Below are 21,030 nucleotides of genomic sequence, written 5' to 3'. Positions count from 1 at the left end.
CTTCTCTTCCCTGACCCATGCTCAGAACACTCATTAGAATCGGGTATTTTTCGTGATCTCTTTCTCTGCAAGGTCACAAGATTTTCCTTCACCTTTCAGTTCAGTGGTTGTGAGACTTTGGGAAGGAGGGACTGGACCTCGGAAAGCCAGATCAGTCGATTGTTTTAAGAGGCCAAAATTTTCTTTTGCTCTCAACTGAGACCCAAGACCCAAGGCCGAGGAAACGAGACCAGCACGTGCTTTCGTCCTTCCAATCCCGTCGTGCCCTTGATTCTCAGGCTCCGGAGGGGTCTCCTGGCCGCCACAGCAAGGCTCACTAGGGTGAACTCGGGCACAGCCACAGAAAGGTTCACTCTAAATAGGCTTTAGAAGAGAAACGGACACCGACAGGCTGCGGGGCAGAGTTCAATGGGGCGAGAGGTAAAGGACAACCGGGGAAGGAATCAGGTTCTGTGAGACGAAGGCCCGGACGCCAGGAGCCTGGGCTGAGCGCCCAGGGCGAACTGTCTGAGCCGGACTTGCACTCGGAGGGACAGAGGACGGTGCTCTCCGCGCCCAGGTCAGGCCTCCCCTCGCCGACCGCGGACAGTCAGACCCGACAGCAGTCTCACCACGAGCCAATCACAACCCTTCTTCCAGAAAGAGGCGGGGTCAAGGGGACTGACTTTTTCCTTGTCCCTGCCCCTCGGGGGAAGTAACCAATCGCAACACACCTAGAGCAAGTGAGCGCAGTCGGGAATAACCAATTGCGCCGGAAGCTTCTCGTGCAGGCTGGACCCTGCCCCTCCAGCTGCGACAAACGTGACACGCGAGCTCCTGGGTTCGGTAGTTTTCTGAGCGCTCGAAGCCTTGCCCCCCGTACCGCCCCCGCCGGAATTAGCCCTACCGCCCGCTCCGCCGCTTCCACGCTGCTACTGCGCATGCCCAGAGCCTCCCCCACCCCACCCCCCGCAGCCAGGGGAGAGGAGGCGCGGAAGGAAGGAGGCGGGATAGTATTTAAAACAAACAACCCACCCTCATCCCGGGGAGCGGCGGTGTAGGGGCCCGCTCCTCCCAGAAGGCGGTGCTGCCTGCGAGGGCGGACCACGCGGAGGGTTGTGGGGCGGATAGCTCCCCTGCTGATGGAGACTCATAGAGTCGGGTGGGCGGGGGGACTCCATATCCCAGAATGCCCCTTTTCCCGGCCCTAGCCTGTCGGCGGTGTATTGGGGCGCGTGGAGGCAGAAGTCACGGTGGCGCCCGCGGGGACGGAGGAGGGAATGAGTGAAGAGGAGCAGGGCTCCGGCACTACCAACGGCTGTGGGCTGCCCAGGTGAGCGGCCTTGCATCCATCACTGCAGGGCGAAGAGCGTGGCGCTGTGCGGAGGGGTAGCGGCGCGGCCCCAGCATGCACCTGGCCTGAGGGTTGTTCCCGGCAAGCACTGGGGTAGTGGGCCGTGGTTCCCGGCATTCACCCGAGCAGTGGCCACTGCCTCCAGCTCGAAATAGTTTGGGGCTGGTCCGGTTCCCAGACTGCACTGGGCATTGGGCTTCATGCCCCCGACATTCAGTGCATTTGGTGGGTAACTGGGGTCTTGGCCGCACTGTGTTAGGGGACATGCACTTCTAACCTGCACTCGGGTGCAGGATCCCCCGCCTTAACTGAGACAAGGAACAGTGCATTCCCCGCTTGCCCTAGGGCAGTGGACCCTGCTTTCCCAGCCTGCACCTCTACACACTGAACCTAGCCTGTGACTGCTGTACTGCCTAGGGTCCCCTGGACCTTGTGACCCCCATAGTGTGCCTGGGTCTGATATAGCCGTGCTTGGCCAGGTGGGTGCAGAGAGGGGAGGTGTGATGAGGGTCTGTGCCCCTCCCCCCAGTATAGAGCAAATGCTGGCAGCCAACCCAGGCAAGACCCCGATCAGCCTTCTGCAGGAGTATGGGACCAGAATAGGGAAGACGCCCGTGTACGACCTTCTCAAAGCCGAGGGCCAAGCCCACCAGCCTAATTTCACCTTTCGGGTCACCGTTGGCGACACCAGCTGCACTGGTGAGGAAGGCGTGGGCCAGCCTCGCTGGGGTGTTCATTCACAGGGCCCCACTGGCTTTATTTCTTGGAGTCTCTTCACAGTCCTCTTCTCCAAGAGCAGTGAGGGAGGGGGAGGTTTCAGGGGGAAAAGCCACCGACTGGATGGGGAGATCAGGTCTGTGAGGAGGTGGGTAGGACTTGGGAGAGTTAGAGGAGCAAGCAAGATTGCCACAGTGATCTGGCCGGTCGTCGGCATCCGAGAGGGAAAGGAGATAAACCGAAATCTCAGTGAAGTTTGGGGAGTGAGTGTCAGCTGTGCTGGGCCCCGTAGCAGGTGCTTAATTAAATTCCTGTTTAGTCGAATGCAGTGATGTAGGTGGTAGTTCTATCCTGTTGACTAGGAGGAGACAGGCTCAGAGGGATTCAGTGACTGGTGCGAGGCCCCATTCTTAGTAAGTCAGAGCCAGGCTTTGACGCTAGAACCTACCTTATTTCTATTTTTCCAGCCATTTCTATTTACTGAGAGAAAGTGTTTCCCAAAGGAAAGTAAGGCAGAGAAAGAATCTCCACCCAGGGTGTCTGAGCTCAGGAGCACTTCTGTCCGGCATGGCTTGATTTGGGGAGCTCACAGAACACTTCCAGTCGGACAGGGGGAGGTCAGTGAGAAGGAGCTTGGTTGACTCGCTGTATCTGTGAGGAGAGACGCTGTGGGATGCTGGTTTCTCTTCCAGTGACCTCCAGTATTGCCCACGCCCCCTCTCTCAGGTCAGGGCCCCAGCAAGAAGGCAGCCAAGCACAAGGCAGCTGAGGTGGCCCTCAAACACCTCAAAGGGGGGAGCATGCTGGAGCCGGCCCTGGAGGACAGCAGGTGAGGGAGGAACAGCTGAGGCATCCTAGAGGCCCTGCCAGGACCCAGGCCCCTGCATCAGCCCCTTTGCCCAGTAGGCGTGACCTGGTGACACTTAGCCACCTTGACCTTCTCTTCCTGAGTTTCCTCTGGACCTGAGCAGGGTGCTTCCAGGGGGGAATGGCCAGCTCCACTGAGGGATTGTGGCTGTGGTTTGGGGTTCAGGCTAAGGAGGGAGAGGGGTGGAGGCTGAGGCTGGAGGGAGTTGCCTTCTCTGTCTAGCAAGATATCCTTTCCTCTTCTGCACTGAGGTTGGAGTTTTTTGCTCCTATAGTTATTGGGTAGAGAGACCCTCTTTCTCCTTTTCTCAGTCTTTTTGATCCAGGGTTTGGCAAGCAAAGGATCCCAGGAGGAAGAGCTGGTGGTTGAGCTTCCCTGAGTCTTTGACTCAAATGGGAAGGAGTTTTCTTAGGGGATGAGCGGGTCAGGAGGACCTGGGTCCCCGCCCTTTCCCTGTCCCCGCCCCACAAGGGTGTGAAGCAGAGGCTCCCTTCCCCTCGGGAAGTTCTTTTTCTCCCTTAGACTCTTCACTGCCTGAGGACGGTCCGGTTTTCACTGCTGCAGCGGCTGCTACTCCTGTTCCATCTGCTCTCCCAACCAGGTATCTTGTGTCTTCTGACTGCCTGAGGGGGGAGGAATGGGTCCTGGCTCCTGGCCCCCAGCCCTTGGACCCGGGCTGGTCAGGCCTGAGGAAGTCTGAGAGTAAACAGAGGCTGGAGTAGTTGGGGACCAGAGTTTGAAGAATTTGCACCAGCTGGTAAGCTCTTGGGACAGGCGGTAACCAGTGATTTTAAATGGCCACATGGATGATGTTTGACCCATGTTAAGGGTCTCGCAGGCCCCATTTTCTTCTGAGTTGGCCCCATGATGGTCCTGTGTTTGAGCCCCTCTCCCACGGTCCTGTGAGGTGATGATCGCATGTTCCAGAATATTGAAGTGGGCCTGGGACCTGGAGGAGACCTCACTTGCAGGGGCGGGGGAGGAAGGAGTTGGAAGTTGGAGTGGGGGGAACCGAAATGAGGCTGAGGACTCCTGGGCTGCAGCAGAAGAAACTGGCCCCTCAGCTTTGGCCCTGGACCCCTTTTCCTTCAGGAGCCCCCCCATGGAGGTGCCGCCCCCTGTCTCCCCTCAGCAGTCTGAGTGCAACCCTGTTGGTGCTCTGCAGGTGTGCCCCCTCCTCATTTCCTGTGCATGCCTGCCCTCCCTTGAACCAGGGGCTCTGAGGGAAGGTTATGGGGGTGTTTGCCCTTCCTGAGGGCTTTTTGTCACCCCATTTATTCCTCCTCTAGTCTGGAATCTGAGGCTCCTAGGGTAGGAGGGAAAGGATGTTTGGACTCTTCTCACTCAGCCTGCCCACCCATATTTCTCCCTTCCAAGGAGCTGGTGGTGCAGAAGGGCTGGCGGTTGCCTGAGTACACGGTGACTCAGGAGTCTGGGCCAGCCCACCGCAAAGAGTTCACCATGACCTGCAGAGTGGAGCGCTTCGTTGAGATTGGTAACTGGGCAGAAGGGCGTTCTTGCAGCTCCTGTCCCCCAACACTCCAGTCCTGGCCACAGGCAGCGCCTAGCTGCTGTCCTACAGCCCCGCGCTTTTGGCTGAGACCCCCAGCTTGGCTCCTTCCCCTTAGCTTCTTCCTTGTGCCCTGTCTTCCCCCCTCTCTGGCCAACCAAATTCTCAGGTGCCTGGCAGGTCCTGAGCTCCCCTTTCTAATCGGTATCTCTTCAGGGGACCCTCAACCCAGATTTGAGCCTGGTGGAAAGCACTGAGTCTGTTGGGAGTTGTCATCCGTAACCCTCTCCCCACTGCAGGCAGCGGCACTTCCAAAAAGCTGGCAAAGCGGAACGCGGCCGCCAAAATGCTGCTGCGCGTGCACACGGTGCCTCTGGATGCCCGGGATGGGAATGAGGCAGAGCCTGACGACGATCACTTCTCCATCGTGAGTGGCTTGGGGGCCTCCTCCCTGCCAGGCCAGGGCACTGGGGACTCAGCTCTGTGACTCGGGCGTGAGCTTTCTGGGTCCCAGGCCTGCTTCTGTCCATTTTCCTATCGGAGCCAGGGTTCTTGGGGCTCCCGTTCAGCCTCAGCGGTAGGCCCACCTGGTGAGTGCCCTGGGGGAGCTGGTGCAGGCCAGGGGCCTGTAGGCTTTTGTTCCTGCGATGAGGAAGGCAGCTTGGCCGTCCAGTCCAGGGTCTGATAGGGGTAGGGGGTCAAATGGGAATTGACTGAGGGGAGGCAGGCTGGAGGTACTATTCTTTGGGCTATTCTCTCCGGGGACCTTAAATGTCTCTTCAATGCCAGGGCCTCCCAGTCCAGTGCCGCATCTTTCTCACTGTTTTCATCTCATCAGGGTGTGGGCTCCCGCCTGGATGGACTTCGGAACCGGGGCCCAGGCTGCACCTGGGATTCTCTGCGCAATTCGGTGGGAGAGAAGATCCTGTCCCTCCGCAGCTGCTCCCTGGGCTCCTTAGGTGCCCTGGGCCCTGCCTGCTGCAGTGTCCTCAGCGAGCTGTCTGAGGAGCAGGCCTTCCATGTCAGCTACCTGGATATTGGTATGGCTAGTTGGAGGGCCGGGGGATGGTGGGGACTGGACCAGAGCAAGTACACATGGGTATAAGGAGTGGGGGGAGGGCATGATGGTGGCACAGATCACAGCCCCCCACCCCCGGTGCTGCCTCGCCACCCAACACTGCCTCCTCCTCTCTCTTGGTCTCCAGAGGAGTTGAGCCTAAGTGGGCTCTGCCAGTGCCTGGTGGAGCTGTCCACACAGCCGGTCACCGTGTGTCACGGCTCTGCAGCCACCAGGGAGGCAGCTCGTGGCGAGGCTGCTCGCCGTGCCCTGCAGTACCTCAAGATCATGGCGGGCAGCAAGTAAAGCTCCAGCTGGACTCATGGACATACAGCCTCGCTCTCTGCTCTTCCTGCTCTCGGCCCAGGCCTCTGCCCAGCTCGGGTACCCTCTGGAGGTGCCATCTCTACCTCTGACACAGACTGCCTCCCCACAGGCCGAGGAGGGCATGGGCCCAGGAGCCAGGGACCACAGTGCCTCAGTGGCCCAGGATCCGTCCTCATGTTACCGGTGGTGATGGAGGGGAATGACACTGGACTGTCCCCTAGAGCCCAGAATAAATGTGCTGCTCCTCGGAACCTTACGCCCTGATCTTCCTGTTTCCCTGAGTGGTTGATGGCAGTTTCGTGCCAGATCACCTCCCCTTTGCTTCCCCACCTTGTTCCGCACATGTCCCCGTGCTTGCTTTTCTGCTGGCAGGAGGCTGGGGGCAGTGACTTCTGGGAACCCCATCACCTATGTTTCTGGAGAGTTTGGTGGAGATGGACTGTGGTTCTTGCCATGGGCTCCCGCCCAGCCCCATCAAGTCTTAGACACAGACACCTGATTCAGAAGCCAGGCAGCTTTATTTGGGGGGAGGGGGGATACATGGCACTTTGGGTGTGGGCCTTGCATGCAGATGGATCAAGAGATGATATGTCACTTCTTCCCAAAGCGCTGAGGGGCAGCCAGACTCCAGAACGGGGCGCTCAGCCCCTCCCCAGCTCGGGTAATCAGCCGGTCGTTGCTCCCAGAGCCCTGGGTATTTCTGCCAAACCTTAGGAGAGATCCATCTTCAGCTGTAGGTCCTTCCAGTTCCTTCTCTAGCCCCCTCCCCCGACCCTCCCTTGGCCCCTGCCATGCCTGTGTCCCTCTCAGACTCACCTTTGGGGCTGAAACGGGAAGGCTGGGCTCCGGCCGGGTCTCTGCATGGCCTGGAGCAGGGAGAGGAAGAGTGACGCAGCGGTCTCGGCATCCTGTGGCGTGCGGGGTCTGGCGTCTTCCTCCTGTGGCACAGGGACATCCAGCAGGGAATATGGGCAAAGACTGGACATTCAGGTCAGTAGGGGAAGGATGTGGCTTCCAGTGACAAGTTGTAGGAGGCTGAGTAGCCATTTCTTCAAATGAAGACCCTGGCCACAAGTGTTTGAACCTAGAGCACAAGCCCCATGCTGAGGTAGAGAGGAAAAGTGACGTGGGGAGGGGCGCTAACTTACCACGAAGATGTGATCTCCACCCTGGCCTCCTGGTCCTTCAGCGTGGCCCCAGTCTGTTACTAAAAGCAGCACCAGCAGTAGCACTGCTGCCTGCCTGGAATCCATGCTGTCATCTGCCTTCCTCCGGCCACATCTGCCTCTTATACCTGCTGTCCCCCTGCCCGCCACCCCCACCGCAGCTGGAGGGGGAATCTAGAGCAGGCAATGGAAATGCACGGCCCCATTAAGAGCCCCTGAGATCCCCTCCCATGGCCCCTCCGGGACTTCCTGCTCTCAGCCTCCGGCCCTAGCCCCTAAGCCTGGAATTACAGACTTTATTAGATGCATAAATCCTGTCTCCAGAGCTTGAGGAGCATCATTAATTGCAGATGCTTTGTCAGCGCCAGGCCCTGGGGGGCCTTTAAGAACCCCCAATCCCTCAACAGGTTGGAGAGCTCCAATTGATCACCTCCTCCTCTCTTTTCTAACTTGTAGAATAAAAGCATAAAGAAAGCCCTGTCAGGAAGGGCTAGGTATTGTGTCCTGGAACAGAGGGAGTGGGGAGAAGAGTTAGGGTCAGAGGTGGCCGGGATGACCCAGCCAGGGTCCCCCCCCTAATGGTTGCAGCCAAGGTCACCCAGCCCATCCACACCCCTGCAGGTGCCTCTTGGAGCCACTACCCTGAGATTTGCCTGTGGATAGGAAAATGACATGCAGAAGGGAACAAAACGAAAGTGGGGAGCTCACAGAGTGGGGATTGCTTCAAATCTTTGTAGACGGACCCCCTCCTCACTAGAGGGCAACTGCTTGCCTAGGACCTGCCTCACCTGGGGCTCGGGAGCCATCCCCGCAGCTGAGGCACTGCTGCCACCCTGTGGCCACAGCTCCACATTGTCAGGCCCAGCCATTTCCTTTTCTGGACTAGAGCTCTTTGAAGGACCAGGTGGATGGAGGTGCCTAGGGCCCCGATTCTACGGAGTTCCAGACAGGCAGGGGCAGAACACAGGGGCTGGACCCCGATTTTGTCCACTTCGCTCTAGTCACCCCGCCTCCGCCTGGCTCTGACCTACTGGGGCGCGAGACTAGAACCCAGCCTTGGGAAATACCTGCTTCTCAGGAAGGGGTCCTTCAAGTCAGCTGGTGCCCTTTCCCTTCCGATCCTAGGATCCCTCCCCCACACTCCCCAGTAGTTCTGTCCCATCCTGGAGAGGTGCCATGATGTAAGGAGCCTGTACCCGGCCTTGGCAGCTGTCTACCTCTGACCTGCAGTTCTTCACCCAGGACACGGCGACATGAAGAACTGCCTCCTAGGACGAGCATTATCTGAGATACTTCTGGTCGTCCATCCAGTAGAGGATCTGACAGAGCAAGCGTCCTCCGAACCTTAGCTGTGAGGAGCTGACACACCCGAGTCCCGGGAACTTACCATCTCCTGGGTCTTCTCAGAGGTGTCCTTGCACTGAGCTGGTTTCCGTCTCCTGGTGGCCTCCACCAGAGGGTCTTAGTTTTGCCTCTTAAGTCTCACAGATCATCTCTCCATTCTTTCATGTATGCAAGCCTTTCACAGGTTTGAAGACATTTCATTCTTCTACTCTATAGTCTTTTTTTGTTCAAGGGGAGGCATCTCTCTTTAAAGTAAGGCATTTGTAAACCAACATGTACTTTGGGCAGGTAGATTAGATCAGGTTTTGATCTGGATGCTCTAGATACTACGTTTCTATGAAAGCAGCCTAAGCTAGGGGAACCTTTCTGTGAGCTTGTCTCACGCTGGTCCCAAGCACAGAACCTGGCATTCACCACTGCATCTTGCAGTTTCACCACTTCTTAAAGGGGAGAATTAAGACCATAGGTAGATGGTTCTGTGGGAAATGGATCTGGCCCCACAGAAGTCCAGAGGAGCAGAGTGGGGGGAGCACTGCAAAGAGCAGCTCTGGGGTCCGACAGAATTCAATTTTAATCCCAGCTCTTGGCACTTCACTCTGTGCCTTGGGGAAATGTCTTAACCTTAACCTCACTTCATCATCAATAAAATGAGGCAACTACTCCTATTATCAAGAGATTGCTATGAACAGTAAATGATGCAAAGCATCTAGCTCTCCATTTAGCACAGAGCAGGCACTCAAGGTTTACCACCCTGCTGCTTCCTCTCTATTTCTCTGATCACCAAGCACACCACTGTCTGAGCTGCGGCCACAAGAAGAAATGAGCTGACCTAGCTGGCTTCCTATGTTGAGGATGGAGGTGACTGGTCTATGGTTAGTAGTTGGAATGGGTTGATTCTGCTCTCATGGGAAACTGCCCTGCCTTCAGAGTCTCATCCCAACCCTCCCAAACCTCTTCCTCTTGGCTTCAGGATCTGGCTTTCGGCAACTTCCTTTCTGACCCTTCCCTGGCCCTCCGTGTGCTCCTGACCACAACACAATGAAGACCACGTCTGCCTTTCCTACTTCTAAGTTAGGAGACTCAGTCTCCCTATTTGTGTCAATTAATCCCGACATCAGCCACAGTTTCTTAGAAAATTTCTCTCCTATTGGGAAACCCAGAGACACCTGCCATCTCCTGGTCAAGTTCTTCAGCCTGGCTCACTCTCCGCGCTTGTGATAGTTACTAAGGAATACACCGCTCCAATTAGCAGTGACTGCCCTACACCTCCATACTCCATATGGTTCCTAGGCATTACCTCTTGTTCTTTCTTTTCTTTTTCTTTAATATGTTTTTACTGATTTTAGAGAGAGAGAGAGAGAGAGAGAGAGAGGAAACAGAAAGAGAGAAAACGTTGATCGGCTGCCTCCTGCACCCCCCTCACTGCGAGCCCACACCCACAACCCGGGCATGTGCCCTGACCAGGAATCGAACCAGCGACCTCTTGGTGCATGAGACGATACTCAACCGAGCCACACTGGCCAGTGCTACCTGTTTTTCTTGAAAACTCTTACCTGCTCTCTAACCAACGCCGGCCCCCCCAGTGCCCATAGAATTTATACAATCATAGAAAGGTTCTCTTCTGGTCTCTGTGCATCCCCCTGTCATGTTGGAAACTTCTTGAAGATAGGGCTTATTTTTGTTGTTTTAAAAAAATTGTTGGGGGGGGGGGAGTGGGTACAAAACACTGAAAGGTGAGAGGACACTTGCTTTTCAAACACCATCTCATCCCCGATCCACATCAAGCACACACCTCCTCTAGTGAGTGCTCCCAGGATGCTCTGGGCCCTTGTCCCCAGGGCAGTGCACAGATCTGAGCCTGCCTTGGGTTGTGTTATGTATTTATATAAGCCACCACCTTCTCCAGACTGTGTTTTCACTGCGTGAAAAGGAAGAGTAGGAATCCCGGCTCCTTCTGTTTTAAGAAATGGGAAAGTGAGGAAGTTCAGACGTGAAAGCCCAATGAGTCCCCAGGAAGTGAGTGGGACTTGGAGATCAGAGGATCGAAACATGAGACATAACAGTGGTTCTCTCGAGAGTTTAATGTTATATTTGCAGCATAAATAAGGCACAATATATGTCAGGGCAAGGGAGAGGGGGCGGCCTGGCTGGGGTAGCTGCGGAGTGGCAAGGGGGAGGGAAGAAGGGACGGGGAGGGGGAACGGAGCGAAGCCTCTGCCTCAGCCCGTCCTGGGGGATTGTGAGCCTGCTCACAGGGGTCATGCTGAATGGGGTGGAGGGGAGAGGGAGACCATGGTTTTGTAACAAAATAGCCTGTAGCACTGCATGCTCCCACCTGTCAAAGACCACCACTATGGAGACTCTGACCCCCAGTGGAGTTCCTTGATGAGATGGAGAGGTTTTGCTACATGTCAAAGATATACAGACGAGCAGAGATATAACCATAGATACACACTGCTTTCTTTTCAACAGATACTATATCAGGAGGCTGCAGCATCTGCTGCTGGGGCTGGAGGCTCGTCTCCCTGCCTGAAGGGGTGTGTGTGTGAGAGAGAACTGAACAGCTAAACTCCAGCTGGTCCTTCCTGTAACAGTGTGGAGTGACCAGTCTGCAAGGGAATATGGGACAACACCTGCCCAGACCGATGCAGGACAGGGTTTAGGGATAAGTAGGGTGAAGACAAACCTAGATTTCCAGATGAATGATGTGGTTGTTTTAATGGCGGTGAAGAGAAGGACTGGAGGAAATGGAAAAATACACATGTTCGTGCTAAGGCAGAGGATGGTACTCATAGTCCTGACCTCCTACAAGAACTTCCGAGCTTGCTCTGAGGGCGGTGGTTCTCAGATTTTAGCGTGATGAGAACCACTCGGAGTGCTTGTCAGAGCCCAGCCCCAGGGTTTCTGATTCAACAGGTCAGGGGTGGGGCCCAAATGTGCATTTCTCACAAGTTCCCAGACGCTGGTGCTGCTTGTCCTGCCCCATGTGCTGGGAACCATCGCCCGAAGGGAAAGTCAATGAAACCAGTGCTCATAGCCATTTCCTACAGCTACCACCTCACTCTCCAGTAGCAGCTGATGCCGGTAAGATATCTGTGCTACCAGCCCCCACTAAAAACCAACCCTACCAGCTACAATACAAATCTCCCTCTACAAAGGACATAAGCTGCCTTAACCTTCCCTACTCTCCCCAGCCTTCTCTCATTCTTTTCCCAAAAAGAGATGAAGTGGTACAAAGTGTGGGAATGGTGGCCAGCAGCCACCTATGCTCATTCCAGCTGGGTCAGCACCCTGGGAGGGGGATTTGTGTCTGTGTGCACGTGTGTGTTGTAAACAGAAACAGAGAATCGGTTCTGTACTCTGAGGGGAGATTAAGGTGTGGGAGGTTGAGGATCCTCACTTATCTTATTCCTCCCTCCGCCCCGTCAAACAAAAGTCTAAAGAAAGCATAAAGAGCACATCAACAAAGGCATATGTGATATAGCTAGAAGGACTGGATTCTAAACAGACTGATTATGAAATAAAAAACAATACTTTCCTTCCTGTGTATACAATGTACAATATTAATGGGAAATAATGACGTGGGGATGGAAAGGAAGTTCTGAAAGAAAGGGAGAGCTTTTGGGGGGAGAGCTGTCTCAGGGTAGCACCTTTAATGGAGCCTCTCAGTGTGGGACACAGGCCTCAGAAGCCGGAGGAGAATGCCTCGGGTCTGCTTGGTGGGCAGGCTGTAAACAGGCCGGTTACGATGAAGCACCCGTCTAGGAGTGGTGCTGGAGGGCAGGGAATCAGGAAAGGAGCCAAGAACAGCACAACAGGCACAGGAAGGCAACAAGGTGAGGTTCAGTTAGGTCACCTCTTTTACCACCTCTGAGAGAAGATGGTCTAGTCTTCGGGCCAAGAAGAGGAGCAGAAGCTGAAGGAAGCCAGATCTGGGTTATACAACCAACACGGGAGAGTCAGTAAAGAAGCGCCTGCCCTTTCCGTCTCTCCTAGCTGTGGGGAAGCTTCTCAGGCTTTCCAGGAAATGGGCAGAAGCCTGCACACCACGCCCGGTTCTGGCCCCTTTCTCTAGGTCAGGGGTGGGGAACCTTCTTCCTACCAAGGGCCATTTGGATATGTATAACATCATTCAAGGGTGATAAAAATTATTAACTTAAAAAAATTAGCCATCTATATTTGGTTAAACATTTAATTAACTCACCCCTAATGCCTTGCCAAGTCCAGACCAAATGATTCCATGGGCCTTAAATGGCCTGCACGCCGGACGTTCCCCACCCCTGCTTTCTGGCCTTGCATGTCTAGCAGCTGTGTCTTTGGAGTGAAGTGAGAGGCCTGGTCTGTGTTCACTTGGAAGAGTCCTAGGGTCCACACCCCAGCTCCTTTCAGAAATGTCTTCCCTTGGCTCCCTAGGCAACCTAAAAAGGGCTAAATAACACCCTCCGTGATGTTTGGTTCTGGTCCAGATGAGTCTGGAAGGCAAAGAGCAGGGAAGAGTGGCCACATGGCTGGCAGCAAGGACAAGGTCGGTAACATTCCCCTTGATATAAGAGAGGCTTCACGGTAAGCAATTGCTCTGTCTTCTTAGGGAGACCGAGGGCCAACTGAAGAGCTGTCTGGAGGCTTGTCCTGCCCCTTCCTCAAGTCACTGCTGCTTTTCTACTGAGGTCTGTCAATGCCCCGCATAGAGGTCCCCAGTGCTAACTTCCCACTGATGAAAATGAGATCAGACATGGGGCTAATTAAGGAACGAGCTGAGACCCTCTACGTAAATGAGCCATCCTACGCAGGGGCAGATGGCAGGACAGCCTCCTCCAGCGCCCAGCAGCGAGGCAGGGCCTGTGTGAGAGTCTGCACTTGAAACACACTTGACTGAAGGGGAAGAAAATAGTGAAAGGTCTTACGAAGGCTCCTTAGGAGCCATAAACTCAGTCAAGCTTAAGGGCAAGGCTGCTGGTGGGAAATCAATAGAATAAAAAACTGAAACAAACTAAAGCAGAAGAGTCTGGGAGCAGCGTCTGAGAGCCCTGAGCACAAGTTATGGCTGTGAATTTTACAGGCGAGTGGAGTCCCCGGAGGCGGAAACCTGCATCCTGACCATCTGCCACGCCATTTGCTAATCTGAGTCACCTCAGGGGCTGTTCCTGCTGGGTCCCGGGTGGTAGAGTATGAGAAAACCACGTTTCTCTCCTTTCTCTTCACCAGGTGTGGCTTGTTCAGCACCGGCTCTGAAAGGGGAAATTAAAAACAATGCAGTAGAACATGTCACCTGACTGGCTTACCAGTTTATCACTGAGGAGATGGCAATCTTGTAGCTCAGAACATTTCCTCGTCCCCCTATGCCAGCCAATTTTGGAAGACAAAATAACGAAGGAAGTTGGGAGTTATCTGTATGTTTGTTTAAGATGGAGGTAGAGAGATGGAGAAAAGGACATTCTTGCCTTTGGCAGATGGCAGAAGGTGGCTCTGGGACAACTGGAAGGGTTTCATACTGAAGAGCTACTGAAGCTGACATACCTATCCACAGGCCCCTGGCTTTGGATTGCTTCCTATGGCCCTGGTAGAAATTGCATAGTTCAGAGCCAAAGGAAGATGAGAAGTCTTCATGGGGAAGAAAGAGAGACCAGAGGGATGAATTTCTTCCTCTGTAACCCAACTTTTCAAAGTGACAATGTCTGAGAGCAATAGTCACCGATTTCCCAGGCAGGCTGGACCTTTCAACAAGCAGGGTTCTTCTGCTGAGATCAGTACTGCACCTGCACCCCCCCCGCCCCCCGCAACCTCCCCCATCCAACCTTGTACTTAGAAGCCCTCCCAGGACCCTGGCTCTGATGCCTGAGTCCTGGGGGTTGGCCTATGGGGAAGCACTGCATCCAGGGGGGCAAAAAGCAGAAAAGAGCTGAAGAGAGACCTAGTGGCCAGGCTACGAGCTCAAAGAGAAAGAAGGTAGATCCAGAGGGCGTGGGACACTTGTGAACATGAGGCCCTAGCTCAGAGAAGACAGATGGGTGAGGCTGAGACGGGGGAAAGTGAGAGACAGCCTCCCTGGGCTGCACCTGAGCCAGCCGTGGAAGAGTGAGGCATTAATGTGGACAGGAGAACGAAGAGGGAGAGGCAGAAGCGGAAAGCTGACCAAAAGGAATATGTATGCTTTGGTCAGACAACTCTTGTACAACACAAAGAATCCCTCCATTAACCTGATGGAACAAGATTTCCTGCCTGACCTGATGATTAGAATGAAGGATGGAGCAGGGAGGGGAGGAGTCAGCCAGTCAGATCCTGGCTCTTCCCCTTTTCACTACCAAGCCATATCTAATAAGGCCACCAGGTGAGATTGCAAGGCTTAGTGGGAAGTAGAAAAGAGCCCACCACTAGACTGGGAAAACTCAAGAGACAAAATGTGGTATTCAAATAGCTCTGGAAATAGATTAAAAAGGACTAGAACTCTTGGGGTTTTGTTTCTTTTTCCTTTTTTTGGTTTTTGTTTGTTTGTTTTGGTAGAAGATAGGGAGAAGGGCTAAAGTTTATGAAAGAGCTGGAAAAAATATTGCTACTTCATACATCAAAGGTAACTTTACAATCTCCCTAAGTGAGTATTTTGACTAGAATTTTGGATGGGTAAAAAGGGATATAAGCAGCTACTGGGACACAATGTCCTGAGTCCATGAGGGGGCTGGAGATGGGTTAGCAGGTGATACTCCATCAATTCTGGCTCTCTCTAGCAGGTAGTGACATGCTGCTAAGGAACAAGAAGGTAACAGTTATGGCTTATTGGGAAGAGAGGAAACTGGGAAACCTGAAACCTGGAAGTGCAAGGGTTAGTGTTAAAAGAGAGAAGCACAGGTGCGTGGGCAAGGGTGACTGACTGTTCAGACCATCTGGAAGGGCCTTTGGCTGTGAGGACATCAGAAACCCCCGCTTAGGGGATGATCTATGTGGCTCTGGGGCTGGGAGGCTCCTAGTACAGGTGTCAACGTCCACAACCATGTGGCTGAAGAGAAAAGCCCCACATCTGTCCTTTACTCACAACACACAGTCCCGTCCCCATACTGCCATGTCCAGGACAGATGGGAGGGGATAAGATGACATCTTTCTTGGCTCTTGAATGGGCGAGCTCTGGCTGGGGACCTCTCCACCAGGGGAGGCATCATCTGCCCGCAGACTGGGACTGTGGAGTCATAATCACATGCGACTGTATCGGCATGCTCAGTTCTGTCCTTTGGCTGGCCATCTGAGTGAGGACTGAGGTGGCCACAGCTTCAGCTGCAGAGCGAACGCTGAGGCCGTTGCTGGGTGCGGTGGCTGAGCTGTGCTGAATCACAGGGGCTGGAGAACCCGTCGGCTCCGAGCTTTCCTTGGGGCTTTCTGCCAGGGAAGGAGGGCAAACAGCAGAGAGCAAGTGGTTAGAAAACAGGATGGGGAAACAGGCGAGACTACCTTTTGCCACAATTCTAAAGCGGGCCGAAGGAAAAGGAAGCCTATCTTTTTTTTGATTGGGGAGAAACTTCCCAGAATCTTGGCTTCTAAGCTATGAATGAGCTAGGAAGCAGTAAGCCGTGAGAAGGGAAATAAAAACTAAATAAGTTAACCTACCTATTCCAATAAAGCGAATCCCCAACATGCTAATTATACTGTCTGGCTTCTAGGTCTCTGTATGCAGTTCATTACCCTACTGCAGTGGTCGGCAAACTGCGGCTTGGCAAACCATGGCTCGCAAGCCAGATGCGGCTAAGGGGCCAAAGAGCCGCATGTGACTCGCGAGCCTCGGTTTGCTGACCATGGCCCTACTGGAACAGTCTTCTTAGTCATGTTTTTAAAGGTGATTTTTGTTGTTGTTGTTAATTCTCACCCGAGGATACTTTTTCCATTGGTTTTTTTAGAAAGAGTGGAAGGGAGAGAGAGTGAAACATTGATGTGAGAGAGACACATTAATTGGTTGTCTCCTGCACACACCAGGACCAGGTACGTGCCCTTGACCAGGAGCTGAAGCTAGGACGCTTCAGAGTCGTTAATGCTCTAACCACTGAACAACCCAGCCAGGATTAAAGGTGATTTAAAATAGCTTTATTTTTAGGTATCCTTTCTGATTAATTCGCACAGGAACTGAATCATTCCGTTCTTTTTTATATTCCTTTAGTATGTATTGCACCATAGGTAAGCCTAATAAATATCAAACTACAATCAAATAATGTCATAAATAATTAGTCCTTGGCTAAGGTTCACTTAACACAACAAACCCCAAAGAGTTCATCCTCCAAGCTATTACTTAGCTAGGTATTACCGATTTAAAATATTTACGATGAGTTATGCCACTCCACCTAACGTAACAATAACATTTCACTAAACACAGATATCTGAACTGCATACTGATAACTCCATGTTGCTCATCAGTCAGGGAGCTTTCTTAAATGGCAGACAGCCTCGACGACTGCTTAAATAGAGATGTGTGGAATGAGGGAAAACTTCCAATAGTGAGTATACGTTTGACCTGAAGAATGCCTGAGTCTTCTTTTAGAATCTGTGAAGCCTTCTTTGTTGCACTCAGGAAAGTAACTATCTCACTGCTTGTGCTTTCAGAGCACACATCCATTTATTCATCACATATTTACTGAGCATCACCCCTGCCAGACACTGGGGTACATAAGGAATAAAACGGTAGCCCTGTCCTTAGGAAGCTCCCAGTCTAAGGGCTTTCTTAACAGGGATATCGGTGCTTACCCTACTAACAGGTTGACATGTTTATCTCCTCATAGCCCTGAGTCTCTCAGAGGTAGAGACAGTGTCTCATTTGTATTGTGTTGAATACCTACTATAATGTCTACATCATAAAGCAGGAACTACATTCATTTTTGCTCTAACAAATAAGTAGTTTAATGGAATGACTACATGTCAGAGTTCTTGTAGGGACTGAGTAGAAAACTTACTGTATATAGATTTCACACCGATAGATACTCAACCCCCGTCTTCCTTTCTGCCAAGGGCCACCTGGATATTTATAACATCATTCGAGAGCCATACAAAATTATCAGCTTAAAAATCAGTCTGCGGCCGTGTTTGTTTGGGGCGGGGTTTTTCATGAAACCCTGTGGATTTTTACTTTGCATCTTAAATGTTATACTGCAGGCCACAGGCATGACAGGCAATGAGCAGGTGAAGAAACAATGGGAAAGTGTTCAAAAGCTCCTGTGTTGGCTAATGGGCTTCTGCATGTATCGCTGTGGTCCACAGAGAAGGCTGAAGGTAGCAAAGAGATGCTGTATCAGCTACTGCAGCCTTAAAACAAAGTTGGTGTCTCTTTGGACTTTAAAATTGTTCCTATGAAACTTATTTTATTAGTCTGTTGCTGGTTTGGCTCAGTGAATAGAGTGTTGGCCTGTGGACTGAAGGGTCCCGGGTTCAAGTCAGGTCAAGGGCACGTACCTTGGTTGCAGGATCCCTGGCCCTGGTCGGGACTCATATCAATGATGTCTCTCTATATATATCTCTCTCCCTTGCTCCTTCCTTCCTTCTTCCTTTTCTCCCTTCCGCTATCTGTCAAAATCAACGGGTGAGGATTAACAACAACAATAACAAAAAAATTAGTCTGCTATCGTTGGTCCCAAACATTTAATTAACTTACCTGTAATGCCTTGGCAGGGCCAGACCAAATGATTTTGTGGGCCCGACATTCCCCACCCCTGCTTTAGCTCATGAAGTTTCTGAAATGGTTGATCACACATTGTAAAACACTTAATCTTGGTTTACAGAACACTACACTCAGCTACTCAGCTGATTTTCCTCCTACCTTCTAAGCTGCTCATTCTCAGTCACTTTTGTGGGTTCCTTCTCATCTCTCTGACCTCAAATGTTGTAGTACCCCGGGGCTGAGCCCTGGGACTTCTCTTTTTCTACCTAAGGGCTCTCCCCTGACAATAGTATCTCACCCAGTTTCATGGCATTAAAAACTAACTAGCCTGGCCACGGTGGCTCAGTGGTTGAGCATCGACCTATGAATCAGGAGGTTACAGTTTGATTCCTGGTCAGGTTACATGCCCAGGTTGCAGGCTTGATCCCCAATCATGCAGGAGACAGCCAATCAATGATTCTATCTCATCATTGATGTTTCCATCTCTCTCTCCCTCTTCCTCTCTAAAATCAATACAAATGTATTTAAAAAAACCTAACTATACGCTGCCGACTCCCATCGTCATGTCTTGCAGACTTTCCTCTGAACTGCAGACCCATGTAACCAGCTGTCTGCTTGACTCCACCTTTAAAACAAATAGGCTTCTGCCCAGCTCGTGTGGCTCAGCTGGTTGAGCCTCGTCCCATGTACTGGGAGGTGGTGGTTTGATTCCCAATTAGAGCACATGCCCATGTTGTAGGCTTGATCGGGGTGTGTGCAGGAGGCAACCAATCGATGTGTCTCTCTCACACTGATGTTTCTCTCTTTCTTTCTCTCTCTCTTCTTCCCTTTCTCCCTCCTTTCCATTTTCTCTAAAAAAAAAAAAATCAATGGGAAAAATATCCTTGGTGAATATTAACACAAACAAAAAGACTGACAGGCTTCTTAAGCTCACCTTGTCCAAAACTGAGCTCCAAATATACTTCCCAATTCATTTCCTCCTACACTTTCCCCTATTTCAATTAATGGCAAATACATTCTTGCAGTTGCTTGGGCCAAAAACTTTGGTGTAATTTTTATTCTTCTTGTTCTCATATATACTGTCCCATTTGGCCCATCATCAAACCCTGTCACTCTAAATTCAAAATATCCTGAATTCAACTCCTTCTCACCACTTTCACTTCCACCATCTTGGTCCAAGGCTCCAACAACTCTTGTGCAAATTGCAATAGCCTCCCGAGTGGACTGCCTGCTTCTGCCCTTGCACCCCTGCACTGACAGAGTGATCCTGTCCAAATGTGAGTCAGATCAGTCATTTCACAGCTCTGCTGAAAACCCTCTGATGGTCCCAGTGCAGCGTAAAGGCTGAGGTCCTCACCATGTCTGACAAGGCCCCACACAAAGATACTCCCTTTACCTTCCCTATCTCATCTCCAACTAGTCTCCAGGCCCATTCTCTGCAGTCCAGCCACACAGCCTCCTTGATGTTCCTACAATGCGCCAGGCAAGCTCTCACTTTGGATCGTTGTCTTTGTTCTTCTTCCTGCAGTACTTTTCTCCCACATAAGTGCATGGCTAGCTCCCTCACTTCCTTAAGGTCTTCATTCAAAAGCTACTTCATAAAAAACAAAAAACCAAAACCAACCTAACAAAAAACCCCCTAAAAGCCACCTTATCTAAAATTTCAACCCTGCTGCCAACACTGCATATTTCTCTTCACGTTTATTTTTTTCTTCCAAGCATTTACTATTTAAAAATTTTTAACAATACGTTTTTATTGATTTCAGAGAGAGAAAGGGAGAGGGAGAGATAGAAACATCAATGATGTCCCAGCCGGTCTGGCTCAGTGAATAGAGCGTCAGCCTCGGGACTAAAGGGTTTGATTCTGGTCAAGGGCACATGCCTGGGTTGCAGGCTTGATCCCCACTAGGGGGCGTGCAGGAGGTAGCCAATCAATGATTCTCTCTCATCATTGATCTTTCTCTCTCTCTCCCCCTCTCCCTTCCTCTCTGAAATAAAAAAAAAGAAAAAAGAGATAACTAGAAAGATGGTAGCGTGCCTAACACAAATTAGATTCCCAATAAACATAGTCACCCTTTATCTGTGATGATTAATTAGGAAAGTTCTACGTTCTAAAAAAAATTTTCCCCCCACAGTACTGGTTGCTCCACAAAGGCTGCTCCCTCATCAGTCTGGACCCCCAGAACATTGAGAATAGAGTTATCCTATATAATAAAAGCCTAATAGGCAAAGTGTCCAGTCGTCCATTCAACCAATCAAAGCATAATATGCTAATGATATTCTAAGGCTGCTCAAACACTCGCTATGATGTGCACTGACCACCAGGGGGCAGATACTCTAATCCAGGGGTCCTCAAACTACGGCCCGCGGGCCACATGTAAATACAAATATTGTATTTGTTCCCGTTTTGGTTTTTTACTTTAAAAAAAGATATGTGAGGTGTGCATAGGAATTTGTTCATAGTTTTTTTTTTAAACTATAGTCCGGCCCTCCAATGGTCTGAGGGACAGTAAACTGGCCCCCTGTTTTAAAAGTTTAAGGACCCCTGCTCTAATCAGTAGGTTAGCTTGCTGCTGGGGTCTGGACAATTGGGACTGAGCGAGAGGGGCCAGACATGCCCTGGAGCCCTCCTGCAGTCCTTCCCCAGCTGGCTCACTTCCCACGTCCCTCCCGGCCCTGATTGTGCACCGGTGGGGTCCCTCATCCTGGCCTGACCCCTCACGCAATCCAGGACCCCTCAGGGGATGTTGGAGAGCTGGTTTCTGCCCAGTCCCACAGGCCAGGCCAAGGGACTCCACTGGTGCTCGAATTCGTGCATTGGGCCTCTAGTAAAATTATAAACATTTGAGACACTCAGTACATTCTGACCTTGCTTAGGTTGTAAGCCACTCACCTAAGTAGCCTTGGGTCTTTTTCTGTAGTGCAGTGACTGGACAGTCTTTATGAGCTAACAGCAGCTGTTTCAACTGAGCCACCTCATTGCGTAGTAATGTGACTTCATTCTGAGGAGGGAGGGAAGAAAACAGTATCAAGAAAATCCATCCTAAAAAAAAAAAAAAAAAAAAAAAAAAAACAACTCTACA

The 21,030-nt window shown here is 51.8% G+C and overlaps 4 protein-coding genes across 13 annotated transcripts in view; 1 reads left to right on the top strand and 3 right to left on the bottom strand.

Moving 5' to 3' along the window:
* MAP3K12 (mitogen-activated protein kinase kinase kinase 12) overlaps positions 1–1,163 on the bottom strand; it is a 17,784-nt gene extending 16,621 nt beyond the window's left edge. Inside the window, exon 1 of the mRNA XM_006756993.2 lies at positions 1,015–1,163. The gene's annotated coding sequence lies outside the window, so the exon portion shown is untranslated. The remainder of the gene's footprint in view (positions 1–1,014) is intronic.
* A 17-nt stretch (positions 1,164–1,180) lies between these two features.
* TARBP2 (TAR (HIV-1) RNA binding protein 2) lies at positions 1,181–6,068 on the top strand. 3 transcript variants are annotated; one of them, XM_006756970.2, is made up of 9 exons: positions 1,181–1,312; positions 1,863–2,032; positions 2,777–2,879; positions 3,424–3,519; positions 4,011–4,083; positions 4,296–4,413; positions 4,728–4,855; positions 5,267–5,468; positions 5,634–6,068. In XM_006756970.2, the coding sequence occupies exons 1-9, from the start codon at positions 1,260–1,262 to the stop codon at positions 5,789–5,791; spliced, it is 1,101 nt and encodes a 366-aa protein (XP_006757033.1). In that variant the 5' UTR covers positions 1,181–1,259; the 3' UTR covers positions 5,792–6,068. The 3 variants fall into 3 exon arrangements, with proteins under 3 accessions (XP_006757033.1, XP_006757035.1, XP_006757034.1); XM_006756971.2 differs by lacking the exon at positions 1,181–1,312 and adding an exon at positions 1,377–1,558; XM_006756972.2 differs by lacking the exon at positions 2,777–2,879 and having other exon boundaries at positions 3,441–3,519.
* A 243-nt stretch (positions 6,069–6,311) lies between these two features.
* Positions 6,312–15,420, bottom strand: NPFF (neuropeptide FF-amide peptide precursor). 3 transcript variants are annotated; one of them, XM_015559588.1, is made up of 3 exons: positions 15,350–15,420; positions 6,629–6,750; positions 6,312–6,521 (listed from the first exon to the last, which is right to left on the bottom strand). In XM_015559588.1, the coding sequence occupies exons 1-3, from the start codon at positions 15,368–15,370 to the stop codon at positions 6,404–6,406; spliced, it is 261 nt and encodes an 86-aa protein (XP_015415074.1). In that variant the 5' UTR covers positions 15,371–15,420; the 3' UTR covers positions 6,312–6,403. The 3 variants fall into 3 exon arrangements, with proteins under 3 accessions (XP_015415074.1, XP_015415075.1, XP_015415073.1); XM_015559589.1 differs by lacking the exon at positions 15,350–15,420 and adding an exon at positions 8,366–9,687; XM_015559587.1 differs by lacking the exon at positions 15,350–15,420 and having other exon boundaries at positions 6,629–8,359.
* ATF7 (activating transcription factor 7) overlaps positions 15,191–21,030 on the bottom strand; it is a 104,977-nt gene continuing 99,137 nt past the window's right edge. For all 6 annotated transcript variants that reach the window (XM_006756963.1, XM_006756965.1, XM_006756962.1 and 3 more), the window contains 2 exons: positions 20,841–20,949; positions 15,191–15,687 (listed from right to left, as the gene is read on the bottom strand). In XM_006756963.1, coding sequence (XP_006757026.1) covers positions 15,470–15,687; positions 20,841–20,949 — 327 coding nt within the window. In that variant the 3' untranslated portion in view covers positions 15,191–15,469. The remainder of the gene's footprint in view (positions 15,688–20,840; positions 20,950–21,030) is intronic.

The sequence above is a fragment of the Myotis davidii genome, unplaced genomic scaffold, assembly GCF_000327345.1.
Source record: "Myotis davidii unplaced genomic scaffold, ASM32734v1 scaffold233, whole genome shotgun sequence".
NCBI classification, from domain to species: Eukaryota; Metazoa; Chordata; class Mammalia; order Chiroptera; family Vespertilionidae; genus Myotis; species Myotis davidii.
The sequence above is the reverse complement of the archived record's forward strand: the minus strand, read 5'-3'. Positions and strand labels throughout refer to the sequence as shown.

Coding starts and splice junctions, on each gene's coding strand:
- TARBP2 (XM_006756970.2), top strand. CDS start 1,260: ATGAGTGAAGAGGAGCAGGGCTCCGGCACTACCAACGGCTGTGGGCTG. Junction 1,313..1,862: donor AACGGCTGTGGGCTGCCCAG/GTGAGCGGCCTT, acceptor CCCTCCCCCCAG/TATAGAGCAAATGCTGGCAG. Junction 3,520..4,010: donor CCATCTGCTCTCCCAACCAG/GTATCTTGTGTC, acceptor CTTTTCCTTCAG/GAGCCCCCCCATGGAGGTGC.
- NPFF (XM_015559587.1), bottom strand. CDS start 6,798: ATGTCCAGTCTTTGCCCATATTCCCTGCTGGATGTCCCTGTGCCACAG. Junction 6,522..6,628: donor TTCCCGTTTCAGCCCCAAAG/GTGAGTCTGAGA, acceptor ATCTCTCCTAAG/GTTTGGCAGAAATACCCAGG.